The sequence below is a fragment of the Bombus huntii genome, chromosome 6 (assembly GCF_024542735.1).
Source record: "Bombus huntii isolate Logan2020A chromosome 6, iyBomHunt1.1, whole genome shotgun sequence".
Lineage (NCBI taxonomy): Eukaryota > Metazoa > Arthropoda > Insecta > Hymenoptera > Apidae > Bombus > Bombus huntii.
In genome coordinates, this window is record NC_066243.1 from 6,348,481 (window position 1) to 6,366,243 (window position 17,763).

The 17,763-nt window shown below is 28.4% G+C and overlaps 4 protein-coding genes across 8 annotated transcripts in view; 3 read left to right on the forward strand and 1 right to left on the reverse strand.

Annotated features, from left to right (window-relative positions):
* Positions 1-17,763, reverse strand: part of LOC126866990 (programmed cell death protein 5) — a 69,790-nt gene that overhangs the window by 46,116 nt on the left and 5,911 nt on the right. The gene's annotated exons all lie outside the window — the stretch shown is intronic.
* LOC126866948 (uncharacterized) lies at positions 614-3,190 on the forward strand. 2 transcript variants are annotated; one of them, XM_050620986.1, is made up of 6 exons: positions 614-833; positions 912-1,050; positions 1,135-1,463; positions 1,821-2,162; positions 2,558-2,849; positions 2,896-3,190. In XM_050620986.1, exons 1-6 carry the CDS (start codon positions 651-653, stop codon positions 3,159-3,161), a joined length of 1,551 nt encoding a protein of 516 aa, XP_050476943.1. In that variant the 5' UTR covers positions 614-650; the 3' UTR covers positions 3,162-3,190. The 2 variants fall into 2 exon arrangements, with proteins under 2 accessions (XP_050476943.1, XP_050476944.1); XM_050620987.1 differs by having other exon boundaries at positions 2,908-3,190.
* Positions 3,413-7,304, forward strand: LOC126866943 (dynein axonemal intermediate chain 2). 3 transcript variants are annotated; one of them, XM_050620977.1, is made up of 10 exons: positions 3,435-3,697; positions 3,763-3,924; positions 4,013-4,271; positions 4,339-4,592; positions 5,960-6,119; positions 6,182-6,374; positions 6,458-6,593; positions 6,649-6,795; positions 6,865-7,080; positions 7,175-7,304. In XM_050620977.1, the coding sequence occupies exons 1-10, from the start codon at positions 3,509-3,511 to the stop codon at positions 7,214-7,216; spliced, it is 1,758 nt and encodes a 585-aa protein (XP_050476934.1). In that variant the 5' UTR covers positions 3,435-3,508; the 3' UTR covers positions 7,217-7,304. The 3 variants fall into 3 exon arrangements, with proteins under 3 accessions (XP_050476935.1, XP_050476934.1, XP_050476936.1); XM_050620979.1 differs by lacking the exon at positions 4,339-4,592 and having other exon boundaries at positions 3,442-3,697; positions 5,960-6,007; positions 6,066-6,119; XM_050620978.1 differs by lacking the exon at positions 7,175-7,304 and having other exon boundaries at positions 3,413-3,697; positions 6,876-7,140.
* On the forward strand, positions 7,727-16,015 carry LOC126866924 (jouberin-like). 2 transcript variants are annotated; one of them, XM_050620936.1, is made up of 6 exons: positions 7,727-10,530; positions 11,040-11,188; positions 11,885-12,238; positions 13,258-13,281; positions 13,911-14,359; positions 14,442-16,015. In XM_050620936.1, exons 1-6 carry the CDS (start codon positions 8,586-8,588, stop codon positions 15,769-15,771), a joined length of 4,251 nt encoding a protein of 1,416 aa, XP_050476893.1. In that variant the 5' UTR covers positions 7,727-8,585; the 3' UTR covers positions 15,772-16,015. The 2 variants fall into 2 exon arrangements, with proteins under 2 accessions (XP_050476893.1, XP_050476892.1); XM_050620935.1 differs by having other exon boundaries at positions 7,730-10,530; positions 13,126-13,281.

Sequence of the window (17,763 nt, forward strand, 5' to 3'; positions counted from 1 at the left end):
GTGATGTTGATGTATGAAGGACATGACATATGAAAAATCATTAAGCTAAGATTTCCGTAAAATCGTAAATCGTGTTTTATTTTTATAAGAAAACTTTGTTTTTTATTAAGTAAACACACATACGCGTTCGTACATTAAACGCATATTAAAAAATATCTTTAATACAGTAGGGTAGCTATTTTAAATGATCATATTATCAAAATTTATCGTTAATAAATACATTTCCATTCACAGTATTTATAAAACTATAACGGTTTTATGAACATTTAAGGTAGAAACGATTTTAATGTTTTTCTGAGTTTAGTTAAGTAAAAATTTTATAAAATGAATTATATATATATATTTACCTTCATCTCATTTCCACAAATAAATCCATTAAATCACAATATCTGTTTTACTTAATAATATGTTAAAGAAGGTAACACATGTATTAGAAAGAATTGTAAAATATATCATAAATATATTGTATCTACACGGTATTTTAGTACATAAGAAAACCAGTTAACACTTTGAGTGATATATCACTTTTTTATTCTCTTCTATACTATTCTTAATCTGTAATCTATCTTATGTAACTGATATGTTAATTGAATTTTTATTCACCGATTTTTATCTTTGTTTGTTAGAAACAGCAAGATTTGAAAATAACAATGGAAGACTCGTTTAATTTTTCGAAACTGACTAAATTTTTACATCAAACCTTGGTACTTACAGAAGAAGTAAAGAATGTATTAAAATCAAATTGTGATGAAGCAATGTATTGTTTAAAACCATGGTACACGGAAATACATTCTCAACAAGAAGTTAATAAAGATATTTGTACTTGTGTCGAAGTAAGGCCGTTATAATATAGTTGTTTTATATAATTTTTTATATCAAAATTATGTTAATTTTTTTTTTCTATTTAAAAGTCCAAAGATGAAGTTCAAGAAATTGCTGCAGATATTAGTAGAACATTGATACAGACACAACAATTGCGGGAAAAATTATCTTTTAATATCACGGGAAGAAAAACAAAATATTATGCTTATGAATGTTTCCAAGAAACTGGTAAATATTTAAAGAAATTATTAAAGTTATTTAAAAAGCAATATATTCTTTATCTTACTTAATTATTACGTTTGTTATCAATAGTAGGAAATAAAAAACAAAAAAAGGTAAAAAGTTTAAATATAAGCAATAAAGATAAATATTCGAGACAAGGCCTTTCTGGTATAAAATTAAATGTTGAAAAAGCAAGTATTGATAAGGGAGTACAAAATGAAGTAACACAAAGAGATGTACATATGACATCTAAAGAAACCAAGAATGCTAATAAACAAACAATATTGCACTCAATGAAATCCTCAGAAAGCAAGAATTTCCTTGCAATAAATAAAAAGAATATTAAAAATATAACGGTTGTTAAAGACATTAATCGCAAAATGAAAAATGATGTTAAATCTAATACTTCCATAACAGAGGTAATTTTTTGTGATACATATATATGCATTATTTTCTATATATTACGCATTAATTATATTCGTCTACTTTAATAAAATTTAAAATATAGTAATTTTTATCATGAAGTTTATCATATATTCTATTTACACAAAATACTTTTATTTACATAAAGGTTGTATATATTTAGTAAATACTTGAATATAAAATATAAATAATGTTCTAAAATTTTGACATTTTTTAGTTTCATTATGGTTTAAGATATTTTACATACAGTAAAATATAAAACAATATCAACTTTTTTATTATATGAGTGTCTCCAAATTTAATTATTGCATACTTAATTAGTCGCTATTTAATATATTTTTGTTTTTATACAGTCAAAATGTATCAAATTTGGTCAAAGAAATTCTGCAGCATCAACTAGTGAACTGATATGTCTAATACGGAAAATGTCAATTAAATCTGATAATTGTACACTTCCTAATGAATATAGAATGAAGTGTCCATTACACGAAGATACAATTTCACAACGTACTTGTGGACAAAATTTAACACTTAGGACTATTGTAGATAGTTTAAATACAATTGATATCCCCGAAGAAATAATTAAGTCACTGAGAGTTTATCATACATATTTGAATACTGAATGTACAGAAAGATCATTCAATGAAAAACAACAAAAAGTGTTACATACATTTTTGCTAGAATTTAATAAAATGGTAAGTAAATATAGAATTTATAAAAGTAAACTATATGTATCTATATATATACAGAGTGGTTGGTAACTGGTGGTACAAGCGGAAAGAGGGTGATTCTACGCGAAAAAAGAAGTCGAAAATATAGAATAAAAATTTTTCGTTTGAGGCTTTGTTTTCGAGAAAATCGACTTTAAATTTTCGCTCGGTACGCGTGCGGTACGTTATAATGAATCTCACTGTAGATCGTTGTCTCCATGGAAAAATTAAAAATAAAAAAAATTAAAAAAATTAAAAAAAAAATTGTTATTCTATATTTTCGACTTTTTTTCGCGTAGAATCACCCCTTTTCCGCTTGTACCAACAGTTACCAACCACCCTGTATACTCCATATATAAATATGTAAATGTATATTACAGGATGAAATTGCACAAAACCAATTAGCACACAAGAGTTATATAGTAACTGCACTTCTTAAATTTATTTCTTTATTTCAAACTCTTTCCTCTAAAAACATAGGGATTGATATAGAAGATATTAGATCACTGTATGCAAAATTAAGATCTGCATGGAAAATTTATGAAATGGACGAATTTAAAAATAAACAAATTTTTAGAAATGATATATGCAAAACACTACATACTATTTCTAATATAACAGAATGCATGTCAAATGGACTTTGGAATCTTTTTTATAATCAAAATCTTGAAGGTACAATTGTATTATTTTTCATAATTAATATGATATTTTATCTTAGTTTGTTTTCTAGGGATGTCCAAAATATGTTGTATGCGTTACACAAATAAAGATCAGTTATTACTCTTCTTTGATGTAATGCAACAAGTACAACATATACAATACTATGATGATTTAATGAAGATTATTGCAGAAGATGTGCTTCCTAACATGAACATCTTTCTTGATTGTACACAATTAGAATATGTAAAAATGTATAAAATGATTTTTATTCTTTACCAAGGTTTAAATCCAAAAATTCCTATTTTAGTAAGAACTGATAAATAAAGATCTTAAAATTTCTTGTTATTCAGAAATTGAGCATTGATGCATTTATCATTTATGTTACTATAGCAACTAGAAAACAGAAATATATTGGTATTATTTATACATGCAGTGTACGATTTCAATGTAATATACTGACATTTTTTAATATCAATAAAGTAAATCTAAATGATTAATTTATAAGTGATAATAATAAGTGTTATTTTAATTGTTTAATAATTCATTCTTTTATATTAACTTTTTTGAGATCATGTTTAAGAGTATATTTAAAAGTTTAAATAAAATGCTTGTATGAGTTATTTAGTTTATTAAATAGATTATTGATTAGATTAAAAATGAGAATTTAAAACATGAAAAACATCAATATGCAATACACTTATACAAAAAAGAGGTTACAATTTGGAAAACAATGTAACTTCACAAATTATGATAAAGTAGAAGCTGATATTAAACCACATGCAGAATCTATGACTCACTATATTCAAATAGATCCTGTAACTCAAGGAACTCAATGTAGCAAGATATATTCTGTTCATGAGGTATAAATTGATGTTGAAAATTATTTATGTATATATATTATTGTTATTGTTAACAATATATTTAGGTAAATACAAATACTGCAACATTCCGAGATAGTGGTATATATCATTCTGAAGGTGGTTGGCCAAAAGATTTAAATGCGAAAGATATAGAACAGGCAGTGAGATATAAACGCAAAATAGAGAAAGATGAACTGTATATTCATACAATGCTTCAATTGTTGCCTGTAATAATATTTGTTTATATTTTCAACTTATTTGTTTAACTATTTTACTATAAATGAATCCATGACTACACATTCCAATTATTTTTAGCCAATGGAACAGTGTATTTTACAGAATAATGTTTGCAATATTTATGAACAATACTTCAGTTATATGGAACCAGTTTCTTTAATACAACGAGTATATTCACGTACAGTGAATGTATATCGTGATATTTTACCAATAAAAAGACAAATAACACATCTTTCTTGGTCACCGGATCAAGGAAATCGTTTTGCAGCTAGTTACTGCAATACTGACTTTAAAAACGCAATAAATGACAATCCTCAGTCATATATTTGGGATGTAGGTAAGTTAAATAAAAAATTTCAGGATATATAAAGAAGACTGAACAGGTTTATGGTCCAAATTTATAGAAAATCCAAATACACCTTGTGTAATCTTAAAACCATTTTGTCCAATTTTAACATTGGAATATAATCCTAAAGATAGTAATATACTGATTAGTGGCTTAATGACTGGTCAAGTGGCTTGTTGGGATATTAGAAAAGGATCAGAACCAATTGAAACAAGTTTAGTGGAATTTAGCCACAGAGATTTATGCAATGAGGTGTTATGGATAAATTCTAAAACTAGCACAGAATTTTTCAGTGCTTCCAAAGACGGACAAGTATAACAGGATATATTTATTTATTTATTTATTCTTAGTCCATACCTTTCGGCTTTGGACGACTTTCGGTTTACATCTCTTATATAATGCTTTTACATCACTTATATATCTCTTACACTAGCTCTTATATAATTATACACAACTGCTTATACTTATTTATTGCACCTTACTTGATCTATCTCTATGTACTAACTTATAACTAACGCTTATAACTAAGTGCTCTTTCCTTCTTTGGCTTTTGCTTCCTTGCTGTGCTCCCTTCCTGTCATTCCTCCCCCTCTTCTGCTACTCTTCTCTTCTCTATTATCGCTTTCAGTTCTGCCAATCCTTCTCCAGTCTCATTTAGTGTTTCTACCATGTTCCTTGCTCCTCCTGTTATCTCACATTCCTCTAATATGTGTTTCAAGTCCTCTCCTTTTCTGCATAATCTGCATCCTCTTTCTCCCTCCTCTTTCCAGTGTTCCTTTGCCCTGGTTTCATTACCACATCTAAATCTTGCTACCATACTTCTGTCCTTCCATTTCATCTTTCCTTCTAGATACTTTGGTAGCCCTTCTTTTGCTATGTTTCTGTAATATCTATTGTACTTAGATTCCCTTATCCTTTTCTCCCTCTCCTCTGTTTCTCTCTTCCTTCTTTCTTCTATAATTTGGTTTGCTGTCATCCTTTCTTGTCCATCTCCTGCCTCCACTTGTATCCTTCCCTCTCTCGCCTCTTCTAACCTCATCTTTCTTTTTCTTGCTCTTTTTCCTTCTTGGCCCTTTCCCCAATTCCTTTCTCTCTCCTTTATACACTCCTTTACTAATTCCTTCTTCGATTCTAAGGCTTTCTCCTCATACCTTACTGCTCTTTTCAGTGCCTTTTCTCTTATTTCCTATATCTTGCACTCCTCTCTCAAAATGTAATTCTGTATTGTTGTGTCTAAACCTAGAATCCATCTCACGTGTCTCCTTTTTATTCTGTCTAATCTCTCTTCTACGTTCCATCCCCACATCTCCACTCCAAACAGCGCTCTCTACCAGTGCTCCAAACATCCTCATTCTCCTCTTGTAGTCCCTTTTAAATATCCTTTCTCCTACGCTCCATGTCTTCTTCATCGCAATTATTGCTCTCTTTTTTCTGTCTTGAATATGCTTCTCATCACTTCCATTTTTCTGCAGTATGTACCTTAAATATCTTATCTCGTCCACTTCTTCTAGTTCTTGTTCACCCCATCTCCATTTTCTTTGTTTCCTATTGTTCCTTCTCTTTTCAAACACTACTATTTTAGTCTTCTCCGTGCTCAAGTATAACAGGATACAAAATGAAATAAAAAAAGTACATAAATGTAATATGTAAATTAATATATAAATGTAAATTAATTGCAGATAATGTGGTGGGATATCAGAAAATTACAAATGCCTACAGAAACATTGGTAATAGATTTATGTAAACCTGATAATCAAAATATTGATAGAGCAATTGGAATTTCAGCGTTACAATTTGAACCATCTATGGGTACACGTTTTATGTGTGGTCTTGAAAATGGTAACTAAGAATTTTAATTCACGTACTTTTATTTATATCCTGATATATTTATTTGTACTCAGGTATAGTAATATCAGGAAACCGCAAGGGGAAAACTTCAAGTGAGAAAATTGCAACAAGATTCAAGGCACAATATGGACCTATAATAAGTTTAGAAAGAAACCCAACATTTGTTAAAAATTTTTTAACAGTTGGTGACTGGACGACAAGAATATGGTCTGAGGATTGTAAAGAATCTTGCATTGCATGGACACCGTGAATATATTTAAAATCATTTAATTTACATTTATATTAAAATTGACATAAACTATTAAAGTTTTATTCAAATTATATTTTAGTGGTCATAGAGATTTTCTAATGGGTGGAGCATGGAGCATAACACGATTTTCTGTATTTTTTTTAATAAAAATGGATGGAACTCTGGATGTATGGGATTTGTTGATTCAACAAGATTCTCCAGTTCTTAGTGTGAAAGTATGTCCATTTTGATGTATTATTCATATTTAAAAATTAATATAACATATCCTAGGTTTGTGATGAAGTGCTAACATATATAAAACCACATGAACAAGGACGATTAGCAACAATTGCTAATAAGAAAGGAACAACATTTTTACTTGAATTTTCAGAAGCATTAATAGCTAATCAAAAAAATGATAAACTTTTATTTACAGCTGTAAGTTCTATTAATATTATAATGTCTAATTATATTTTTTCATCACATTCATATAATTGAAATTAACAGCTTCTTGATAGAGAAACACGCAGAGAAAAGATAAAGGAAGCTAAAAATAGAGAACAGAGATTGAAAATGAAATCCCTTCGAAATATCAATACTGAAACTGAATGCACTACAGGAAGCACAAAAAATGATGAGAAAAATCTAAAATGTTCTAATTCTAATACTAATGATGCAGTACTAATACATTGTGAAGAAGACTATGATAATGCTATAAAGGCAGTGAGTTTGAAATGTTCTTAAAATAGATATATGTATATAGTTCAATACATACAAGAATAATAGTTAATTTTGTAATTTAATTATGCTTTATTAGGAATTACTAAAAGAAGAGGGAACAAATAATGAAATATCATAATAAATATGCAATGAATGAAATAATAAATAAATTTTTATTATATGTATATAGATTCAATAAATTCTTACATTTCTGTATTTTAAGCTTATTTTGTTTATACTATTACTTTGGACATGCATATATTTTTAATCTGTTTTATTATAATCTCATTACAATCATTTAAAAAATGATTTTACAATGAATAATTATACGCGAAAAAGGAAGTCGAAAATATAGAATAAAAATTTAAAAAAAATTTTTTTTTTTTTTAATTTTTCCATCGAGACAACGATCTACAGTGAGATCCGTTATACCGTACCGCACGCGCACCGAGCGAAAATTCAAAGTCGATTTTCTCGAAAACAAAGCCTCAAACGAAAAATTTTTATTCTATATTTTCAACTTTCTTTTGCGTAGAATCACCCCCTTTCCGCTTGTACCATCAGTTACCAACCACCCTGTATAATTATACTAGTGCTTGTACCATATTCATATTATATTATAAATATTTGAAAACAAAAATTAAATTTATTTATATTGATTGTTGTACACCTGTATCATAACGGCATAAACTGAAGTTTCCGATCAATTTTGCTACCTGCCGCGTGTTAGCTACGGAGAACCATATATTAATATTTTTTTAACTATTTATTTTTAAATGATTTATGCGTTCAAATTTCATCTATAGTGTGCATATAAGTGTTATAATATAATAAAAAGAATTAATTGCAATGTACATATTAATTGCAATACAGCATACAATTATAATTTTCATAGAAATATAAGACATATGAAATTATACTTATATCTTTAATGTGTTCAAAAATTCACTGCATAAATAATTTAATGCATTTGATTAGTGAGGGAGAGTCAATGATATTAATATAAACACTAACCAAACAAATTTTAAGAATTGCAGATGAAGATTTACATAACCTCCAAGAAATTTTACTTTGAAGAAACAGATAAGAAGAATGAAATAAAGCATATTTTTGCTAGTAAGACGTAATAAAAGGGATGATATAGAATTAATTCATATTATTGCACAATTCATTCAGTAGTAGGAAACATTAGAGAACGACAACAAACAAAAGATTTTATTTATTTTTCAAATAAAATATTTCCAATAATGTATGGTTTATTTGCCTCACTATCATGATATAATATGTTTATTGCAAATACACTTCACACAAAATACTAATAAAATGTAAGCAGCATCATTTGCAAATATTTATTAAAAGGAAACAAAATATAATTATATTAGAAGATAACATATACAAATACCTCGAATATAGTTCAATAATTTTAAAGATCAAAATTCTAATGAAAAAAATTCCATTACTATAAAGTCTTAATTAGACTCACAATTCAACTGAAAATAAAGTGGAACATGGAATTGCAAATTGCATTAACAAAGAATAAGAAGAAAAGACAAAATGAAACGAATCTGCGACCGCTTATAAATAAAACTAACTACAAAACTAATTTTCAAGATAGCGACGATGAGCATTCGTTTTCTAATAATGCAAATACCACAGAAGATATGGAAGATTCTTTTCCAATGTTCAATAGAGATACGTCCAAATTATTTACTAATACAGACTCTATGAATTCATCGGAATTTGCATCGAAATCAGTGGACGTTATCGTTGATATTCATCAAGAATATAAAGAAGAAGAATTACATGATAATAACATCGAACATGGTGGAGCATCAAATAAGAAGAATTCATTTTTGAAGGAATCCGAAAATGTGAAAGCATTTTCGACAAAAACCAATTTAAAACATGAAAATCTTTCAAGAGACGATGATGATATAAAAGTCGTAGATTCGTTAGATTTGATAGAAGAATTTGGAGAATCCCTGGTCACTAAAAAAAATGGAAAAGAGATTCAAACGGTGAGTAAGAATAAGTTAAGCGATAAATTAAGTAAAAAGAATATTAATCAGTCGTCTGTCGAGGTAAAGTTACATGGCAGAAAACAATGGATTACGCCGAAAGATGAGAAAGAAGAAGTAAAGAAACCAACGAGAAAACGATGGTCGAAAGATAACACCGTAATTCGATTACCAGAGACTAGGAACACTTCTTGGACAATTGTATCTTCAGAAAGTGCATCTTCGTTTGTTCAACGTTCAGAGAAACCACTACCAGCAACTAGGTCGTTCCTGAAGAAATCATTGTTCGGGTTTGATAATGAGGCCTTCGATTCGGAAGAAATTCTCACGATTGAAACTGATCATAATCGAAGCAACCCAAAAATCAGGATGAAGAGAATGGTTCACAATCCAGAACAAATGGAGCTTTCTACTTTCGATAGTCGAAGCATTCGAAATTCGTTGAGCGAAGAAAATAAGAGTTTCAAGGAAACAGCGATTGTGACCGAAGATTTGAAGGAGTCTGCAAATTTGGACAGTGAAACGTCTGAGAATCGAAGGAGGAATGCAATATTAGATGTTGAACGTATTGATAAGTTTAACCGCGGTGATATATCTTTGAAAGATAGAATGAATCGTGGATTAAGAAATAAGAGAAGTTTCGTAGAAAAGAGTAACAAAAATACTTCTAATAGTTCGAATAGCTCTCAGAGCTTGGAGGAAATCACTGCGCAATCGGATGACGATTCTAAGGAAGTATCGATAAAAGATGATCGATTTTTGATAAGAAGTGGTCGAAAGCATTCCGTTAACAGTCGAAGGCATTCCAAGGAAAATTCATTACCTGTTACTGAAGATGATCTCGATGAAGATCGTTTAAAACATTCTAGTCAATATTCGGTGACTACTTCCGAAAACGATGATTTTGACGAAAATCGTGCTAAAGCAACTAACGATGAAGCTAAGTTAAAAAGGTCTAAAACAAAGAAAAAGAAATCGAAATTTATAGAACATCAGTTGCAGAAAAAAGACAAAGAAAAGAGGCTTTCTAAAAATTTGACGCCGAGTGTCAATATCGAAGAAAGTTCAAAAAGGAAGAAAAAGAGGAAGAAGAAAGACGATATAAAATATATATCCGTAACGATTCATAGAACAGATGTGTTGGAGATTGATTACGTGACGAAACATCCTATGGTAAAGGTTCATATAGTAAAGGCTGAAAATGGGAAGTATTTGAAAAATGAACATGGCGCGTGTACGTATTTGCAGCCTGTAATAACTGGGAAGTTTGACTTCAAAGAGAATAAGTCTATAGTTCCGGTATGGGAGGAAGAACTTATCTTCGAACATGATTTCAAAGAGCTTTTGAAAATCGATAATGAACAGGTTGTAATACTTTTTGAAATTGTCGATCTTTTGAGTTTTGCCGAGGCCAGCTTCAATTATGATAAATTTGGCAAGTGTTTTGGTTACTATATATAGCGTATATACATAGTTAAAATCTAACATTTAATTTAGAAGAATTGAGAAGCTTATAACAAAAACGACCACCCTTCTCCATGTTTATATGTTACGTTATCCATGTTATAATACATTTCAGTCCTTTTTAACAAAATATATATAGGTAATATTAAACAAACATATTTATTATATTTATTATTATTATAATTAATACTAATATATATATATAATAATTGTAATTAATATTACATTAATTACATTTTATATTATAATTAATTATTTTTATAAAACCACTTAATTTTCATTCGATAATAAGTCAGAACACAGATTATTTTTCATAATTTCGATTTCACAATGCTATGAGCGTCGTTTTTAATTACTGAAAGGGATTATTATCTTAAAAATCGATATATCTGATAAGGGTCATCTTTGTTATAAGCTTCTCCATTAGTTTTAATTAATTTAGGATTAAAATTAATCGTTTGATTTTATTCGTTAAAATAGGTCATGAAGGTTGTTGGTACAAGGTTGCATGGGCTTTTTTAAAGCCTGTAGGACGAAACCAGGTGTTACATATTAACAAGAAAGTCAGATTACAACTGTATAAACCTCGAAAGAATTCGCAAAAATTTGATAGATTTCATACGTGTGAAGTAAGTGATTACTAAGTGAATAGGCATAACGTAAACATTATTATTTTCGTCATTAATGACTCGATCAAAATCCTTTTTTATCCTAAATATGTAACATGATTTTATAGGACTGCTTTATCTCCTTTCTATGTAAATTTTTAAGGTCAACTGTAATCTTTTATATTTTCTCTTTGCTTATCAGACATTGCTAGCAGGCGTTGACAAGAATTTAAAATAAAGATATTTTTATATTTTAATGTGAAATAAATTTCATTTTAATATGTACATATAAAATTTTGATATATATACTTTTATTGAAATATAAAAATGTAATCATATATAGATATATTTTTTATCTGTATATAAGATCAGTTATCAAATAGATATCAAATATACTTACATTATCTGCTAAAATGTAATTTAGTTAGAAGATTACAAATACAGATGCACAGCGCGATTTTATTTTTTATTAGAACTGTCATAAGATATTATAATAAGATGAAATTTACTTCTAAACATTAACACGCAATTTATTACCTTTGGCATATTTCGTTGTCAAACGATGTATGTAGATAAGATAAAGGAGAGACTATTAGTTTTATCAATTTTAGCAATTAAATTTGAAATCACTTGAAACTTCGATGATTCGTGTATTTAATTCTAATATATCATTGATGAGATTTTAAATACTTTGAATTTTCAAATTGAATTTTCTAGGTATATACGTGGTGGAAATCGAACGTCCGAGAAAAGTATCCTAGCAGTTTATTTGTTACCGCAAAATCCATCAACCAGCCTAGATTAGAACCTGTTCTTTATCGGCAATTATCGTTATATGATTTATCCAACATACGTAATGAATCACATGGGATGTCTGTTCATACTTCAAACCCTATAAACTTGCCAAAATGGACTAGATTAGCCGCACAGTCATGTAAAATACCAAATGAAATTTTCTTCGAAACGGATATTGGCGAAAATGGATGTTTTTACATTGCTTTTAGTAACGACGGCAAATATTTGGCTTGTTGCTTTTCCGAAGAGCACGACTATCCCATTGTCGTCTACGAGGTGAATATTAAAATTTTTCATTTTTATTAATACGAAGGGTAAACGATTTTGATACGATTACATATCTTCTTCTTATTCCTATTACGTTCTTTCGGTCATTTTCGGTAATCTTTCGGTAATTTGAACAAAAATGAGAAAAATATGACTGATTTCTTATCTCAATTCTATATTAAGATGTTACAAATTCTTTCTGTTTGCTAAAATCAGATCAAGATTGAAATATAAAAATTCGAGGTTTGTAGCAGGATTAAACAGTAAAAAGTGTAATACTGAAGAAATAATCTTATTAAGCATTGAAGAAATAATTCCAAGTATCATCATTAATATATTTGTTGTATATATGTTGAGACCACGTCTTATGATAATTTTCAAAAAAACCAGTTAAATATTCTTCATATATTTTATTTTTTTTAGTAATCGTTGTACAAATGATCTGGATTGTTTAAATATTAGATTATATTTCCTGTGATTTTAAATTGTTTTCACATATTACAAATCAATTAAAGGGATTACAAAAGTTTTAGCAAAAAATTATTTAATCCTTATACGTTCGATTGTATCTTTGTAAGTGATTCATTAACTAAATGAGAAATATATTTTTTTTGAGAGAACTGGTTTCAAATTTTAGTACATTATGTCTTCTTTAAATAACTATTCGAAAAACGAGTTTCTACTATTAATAAGTTATACACAATTTATAATTATATTATTCGATGATTAATTTCAGTGTAAAATTCATAATTTTATTAAGTTTGGTAGAAAACACTTTTATACATTGCAATAAACACAATTGTACAATTTCAAATTTGTCAAAATATTTCCATGTGATGTTACATATTATTATATTATTTCGTTACGAATATTAAAGTTCTTTTAATTGCTGTTAGGTTGAAGCAAAGAAGATCTACGTACGGTTTTCAGGACATAAAACTTTCGTTTACTCCCTCAACTGGTCTAACAATGATAATTATTTGCTTTCTGTTTCATCTGATCAAACTGCTCGTATTTGGGATGTACAGAATCGAATTGTAGAACATATACAAGTAAGAATTTAAACATATATTAGAAGCTAACAGAAGGTAAATGAGATATGTTTATTTCGTAAAATTTTTTAATTTGGGTTTCGTCCAGCATTGTTGTTATTATTAATATTATGTCTAAGTTAAAATTTATGTTATGTTTACACAGAATGTCTCATTTCTTGACATTCTGATTAGCGTTGCTATTACTGCCGTAGCGAAAAATGTTTCATCCATATACATATATAAATATATGTGTTAACTGATAAACTTAATCAGTTAAGCAGTGCATCCTGTGTAACTCCTCTTCCCACTCAGAAAACCTCCGTAATTTCCTTTTCCAACCTTATCACACTCTTTGTTTTTTCGTACATTTTCATAATCCCTTAGTCTTTTACTTGTGCCCACCTACCTCAACATCGCCTTCAACCCTCATCTGTCCACTCTGGTGAACGTCGCTTTCAAATCTGCAAATAAAAAAACACGAATACCCTCCCTCTTAGTTTATTCAACTCCTTGTTTATTACGTAATGATTATGTTATGTTAATATATATTATCATGTTTTCCTTCTGTAGTCTTCACTCAATAATATAATTTATTTCATATCATGATAGTAATATCAATCGAAATTAAATTGTGTATCTTTCAACAGATGATGCCTCATCCATCCTACGTGTACTGTGGAAAATTTGATCCCGATATTTCTTCGATAGTAGTAACTGGTTGTTACGATCGCATAGCACGTATTTGGATAGAAGATAAGAAGTCGAAAAATTGGGATCTTAGCCAAGAATTAGAGGGTCACGAAGGATTTATAAATTCTATGTATTTCCAGAAGAATAGTAACTTATTAACAGCAGATAGTGTCGGAATAATAATCATATGGATGTTGAAAAAGAGTAGAAAAATATCATCCATGAAAGAATGGTACATATCACGAAAGATAAAGGTCAGAGAAATCGACGGTATAATAATTAACACAATTATTTTACATCCCTTGGAGTCCAGACTTCTCGTTCATTCACGGAACAATGGGTTAAGAATGTTAGATCTCGCAACTGGAGTAGTATTGCAAAAGTATAATGAATTGAATAATCAAAGGTATTCTTCATCATATAATTTTACTTTTAATGATTCATTCTTGTCTGATTTCCTTTACGTTATCTTGAAATATTTCTTGTAGGATACAATCAACAGCTTGTATTTCTCCATGTGGCAATTTGATCTTTTGCGGTGGCGAAGATTCATCTTTGAACGTGTGGAATTTAGAAACCGGGAATCTTCTCGCAAAATATACGTTTGATCGACATTATCGAGCAGTGACTTGTGTAGATTATCATCCATACGACCACATATTAGCTTTTTCGACTTTTGGTAGTTCTGCTTCGGTGAGAATTTTAAGATTTAATAAAGATGGTACGGGTGAAGATATAGGATTAAGAATGATGAGAGAGACTGAAAACACAGTGAATAATAGCGATGTTCCCATGAGATTCCTAAAGACATCCGTAATGCCCAAAGAAAAATTAAGATCGAATAACTCAAAGAAAGTAATCGAAGAAGCTTACCATACGAAAGAAAAAAGCTTACAATCTAATCGAAGCCATAATTCTAGTCTTCTTAAGTTTTCTGATAGTGTTTTCGAAAAAGATAAATACAGCGATGTAATGTACCATGATACAAAGATAAAACTTCAACGATTAAATGAAGTTGGACAAACGATGAAAATTCGCAATACGAATCGTTTATATAATATTATTGAAAAGATTGATAGAATTTTATCAAATTCATCAAAATCGTCAGGTGATATTGAATCTGGGAGGAATTTTACCCTCCTCCAACAATCAAGTGAGAGTGAAGTCTTAACGTTTTTAAATGAAAACATAGAAAAACAAAAGAAGAAACTGAAAAAAAATAAGTCTGCGTATTTAACTATCGAAGATCAATCCAGTTCTTATTTTGAATCAAATACAACAAGTAGTGACAAACCGAAAATTGTCGAATGTTATACGTTACAAAGTGAAAGAACAAATGATTGGAATAGGAAGGAGAGATCGAGAAGCGCGAAGGAAATGAGAAACAGTAATATATCTAAGGATGACACAACGAAAACTTTTTCCGATAGCGCCACAAATTATCAGAAGATTAAAGCATATGACGAAATCACTAAAACTCTATTACAAGAAAATATCGAACCGGATTTCGCTATTGAAATGGAAGAAAATAATAAAAAGTCAATAACTTATAAGAGTAATCGTCTTAGAAAAGACGATTCCGATTCGACTGATAGTGCTGGAACATATATCATAGAAAAGAATGACATAAAAGGTAGTGATAAAGATTCGACGAAAATGTTTGAAAATAGAAATATAGATTTAAATGATACAGAGAACGATTCGAATATAAAAGATTCCAGAAGCGGTAGTTCAGTACTTAGCAGCGCGACTTTTACTATAGAGAATGAAATCTCTATATCAACACCAAAGAAAAACGGCAAATCTAGTCTAAAATAATGCTTATTTAATAATATAATAAATATCCAGTATTTATTACCATTATTTAATTTACAATGTCTTTACGTATTGTCATATTTTATATTTACGATTTTGTCATTTAAAAAGCGTATTATTTCATTATTTTTCATGTGTGTATTTTTCATGAATTGTCAATACATTTTAAAATGAGCTATACTATGCAAAACTTCATTCCTGTAATGGTACTCCTTGTATAGCTTATTAATAAATGTTTCGTTTAATACATTTGTTATAATTTATCATGCAATGATTATTTTCACGGCAATCAAAATGCGTTATAATGCATGTAATTACAATCATAACGCATTTTTGCAGCTGTTCATGTAACTAGATTAATTTTTTTTTGTTATATGAGAATTTGTTAGCACTTTGCATAATTTATATACTCATTCTTTAAATTGCTGAATTGATTGTACAATATTCAATTATAATATTCGATCAGAGATTAAATTAGAAATTTATTAACAATCCTCTACTGACTTAATTAAATAATTTCATTTTTTTTACTATCGATATCTTTTTTAATTAAAAAAATTTATTTTCAATGGTAATACATTTAATTTGACAAACTTTTAAAAATAAATGTATACAAGATTTATTAATTAATATTTATTAATTTCTTATAAAAAATGTAATATATGAATATTTTATTAAACAAATTTTTTGTCATATACATGAAGTTGGTTCGATAGTTAGTCATAAATATCCACAAAAAGATGTTTATATTGTCAAAGAATAATGTTTCACGTTACTTTCGTGCAGTGCAATTAATGAATTAACATAAAAGTTATTTTAACGTAAATAAATCCTGAATCATTTTTGTTTCAAATATGGGATCTTTTTTTGGAAGAATAACTAAAGTTTCTGTGAAAATAATTATTCTTCCCTTTCTGTATTTGACATATTTATATGGCACGTATTTATCGAATGTAATTAACATAGCGCTTGTAATTTATCTCTTAATCATATTTAAATTAAGTGGTCTAGAGATACGTTTTGGAAATGAAGATGATGAAGAGGTATGAAATTTTTTGTTCATTAACAATAAAATTCAGTTCGAAATCCAAAGAATGCAATCATTTTCAGAAAGTAATTATTTTTTAATAGATATTCTGTATCAAAATATCGATAATTTGTTTGTATCAAAATTCGATTTTAATTTTCCATTTAAGATTGATTTTAATTTTTCACATGCGCATATTTCATGAATAACAAATCTACTATTCGCTACTACAAATAGTGTCTCCAGTAACAGTCTATCAATTAATTAATGCTTTCTTAATTCAAGAAAAAAAAAATGAAAAGTTGAAATTATTAGTGGTTTATTCCTAGATTCGTTACATACATGTAATTAAAAAGTGAATCTCGCGAAAAAAGAGAGAAATGGGTAGTATATTGACAACTTTGGCTACCATTGGCATCAGCATCATTTTTTATCCTTTCTTATTCCTTTGCTATGTTTATATTCTTTTCATCATGATCGTTTTTAACATTGTACAATCATTCTATATTTTTCTTATAATGTTACTTAGCGGTCTCTCGGATAGTACAGTCATTGATTAAGATTATGTGAGTTATTTATCATTTATAAATAAAAATGTGATTTTCAACTATTTGTCGATTTATGTATTACACAAAATTTGCATTATTGCCTTACTTTCAGGACTTTGAAGATGCCGAAATTAATATCGAAACTGAAGATACTGCCCAATTACAAAATACTTAAAATTTTCTCGCGATTATCTGCAATTATGTAAAAATAACTATATAAATTTATTATTTCATTCATACCTAACTAATTAAAATGTACAATATTCTTTACGAAATACGTAAATAAAGAGTTCATTTTGATGAACAAAAGTATTAATTTTCGTATTCAATTTATCAGTAAATTGTTTTATAGAGAAATTAATTTTTAAGGTTTATATACATTAAGAGATTTATACATATGTATAGAATGATTTTGTACCT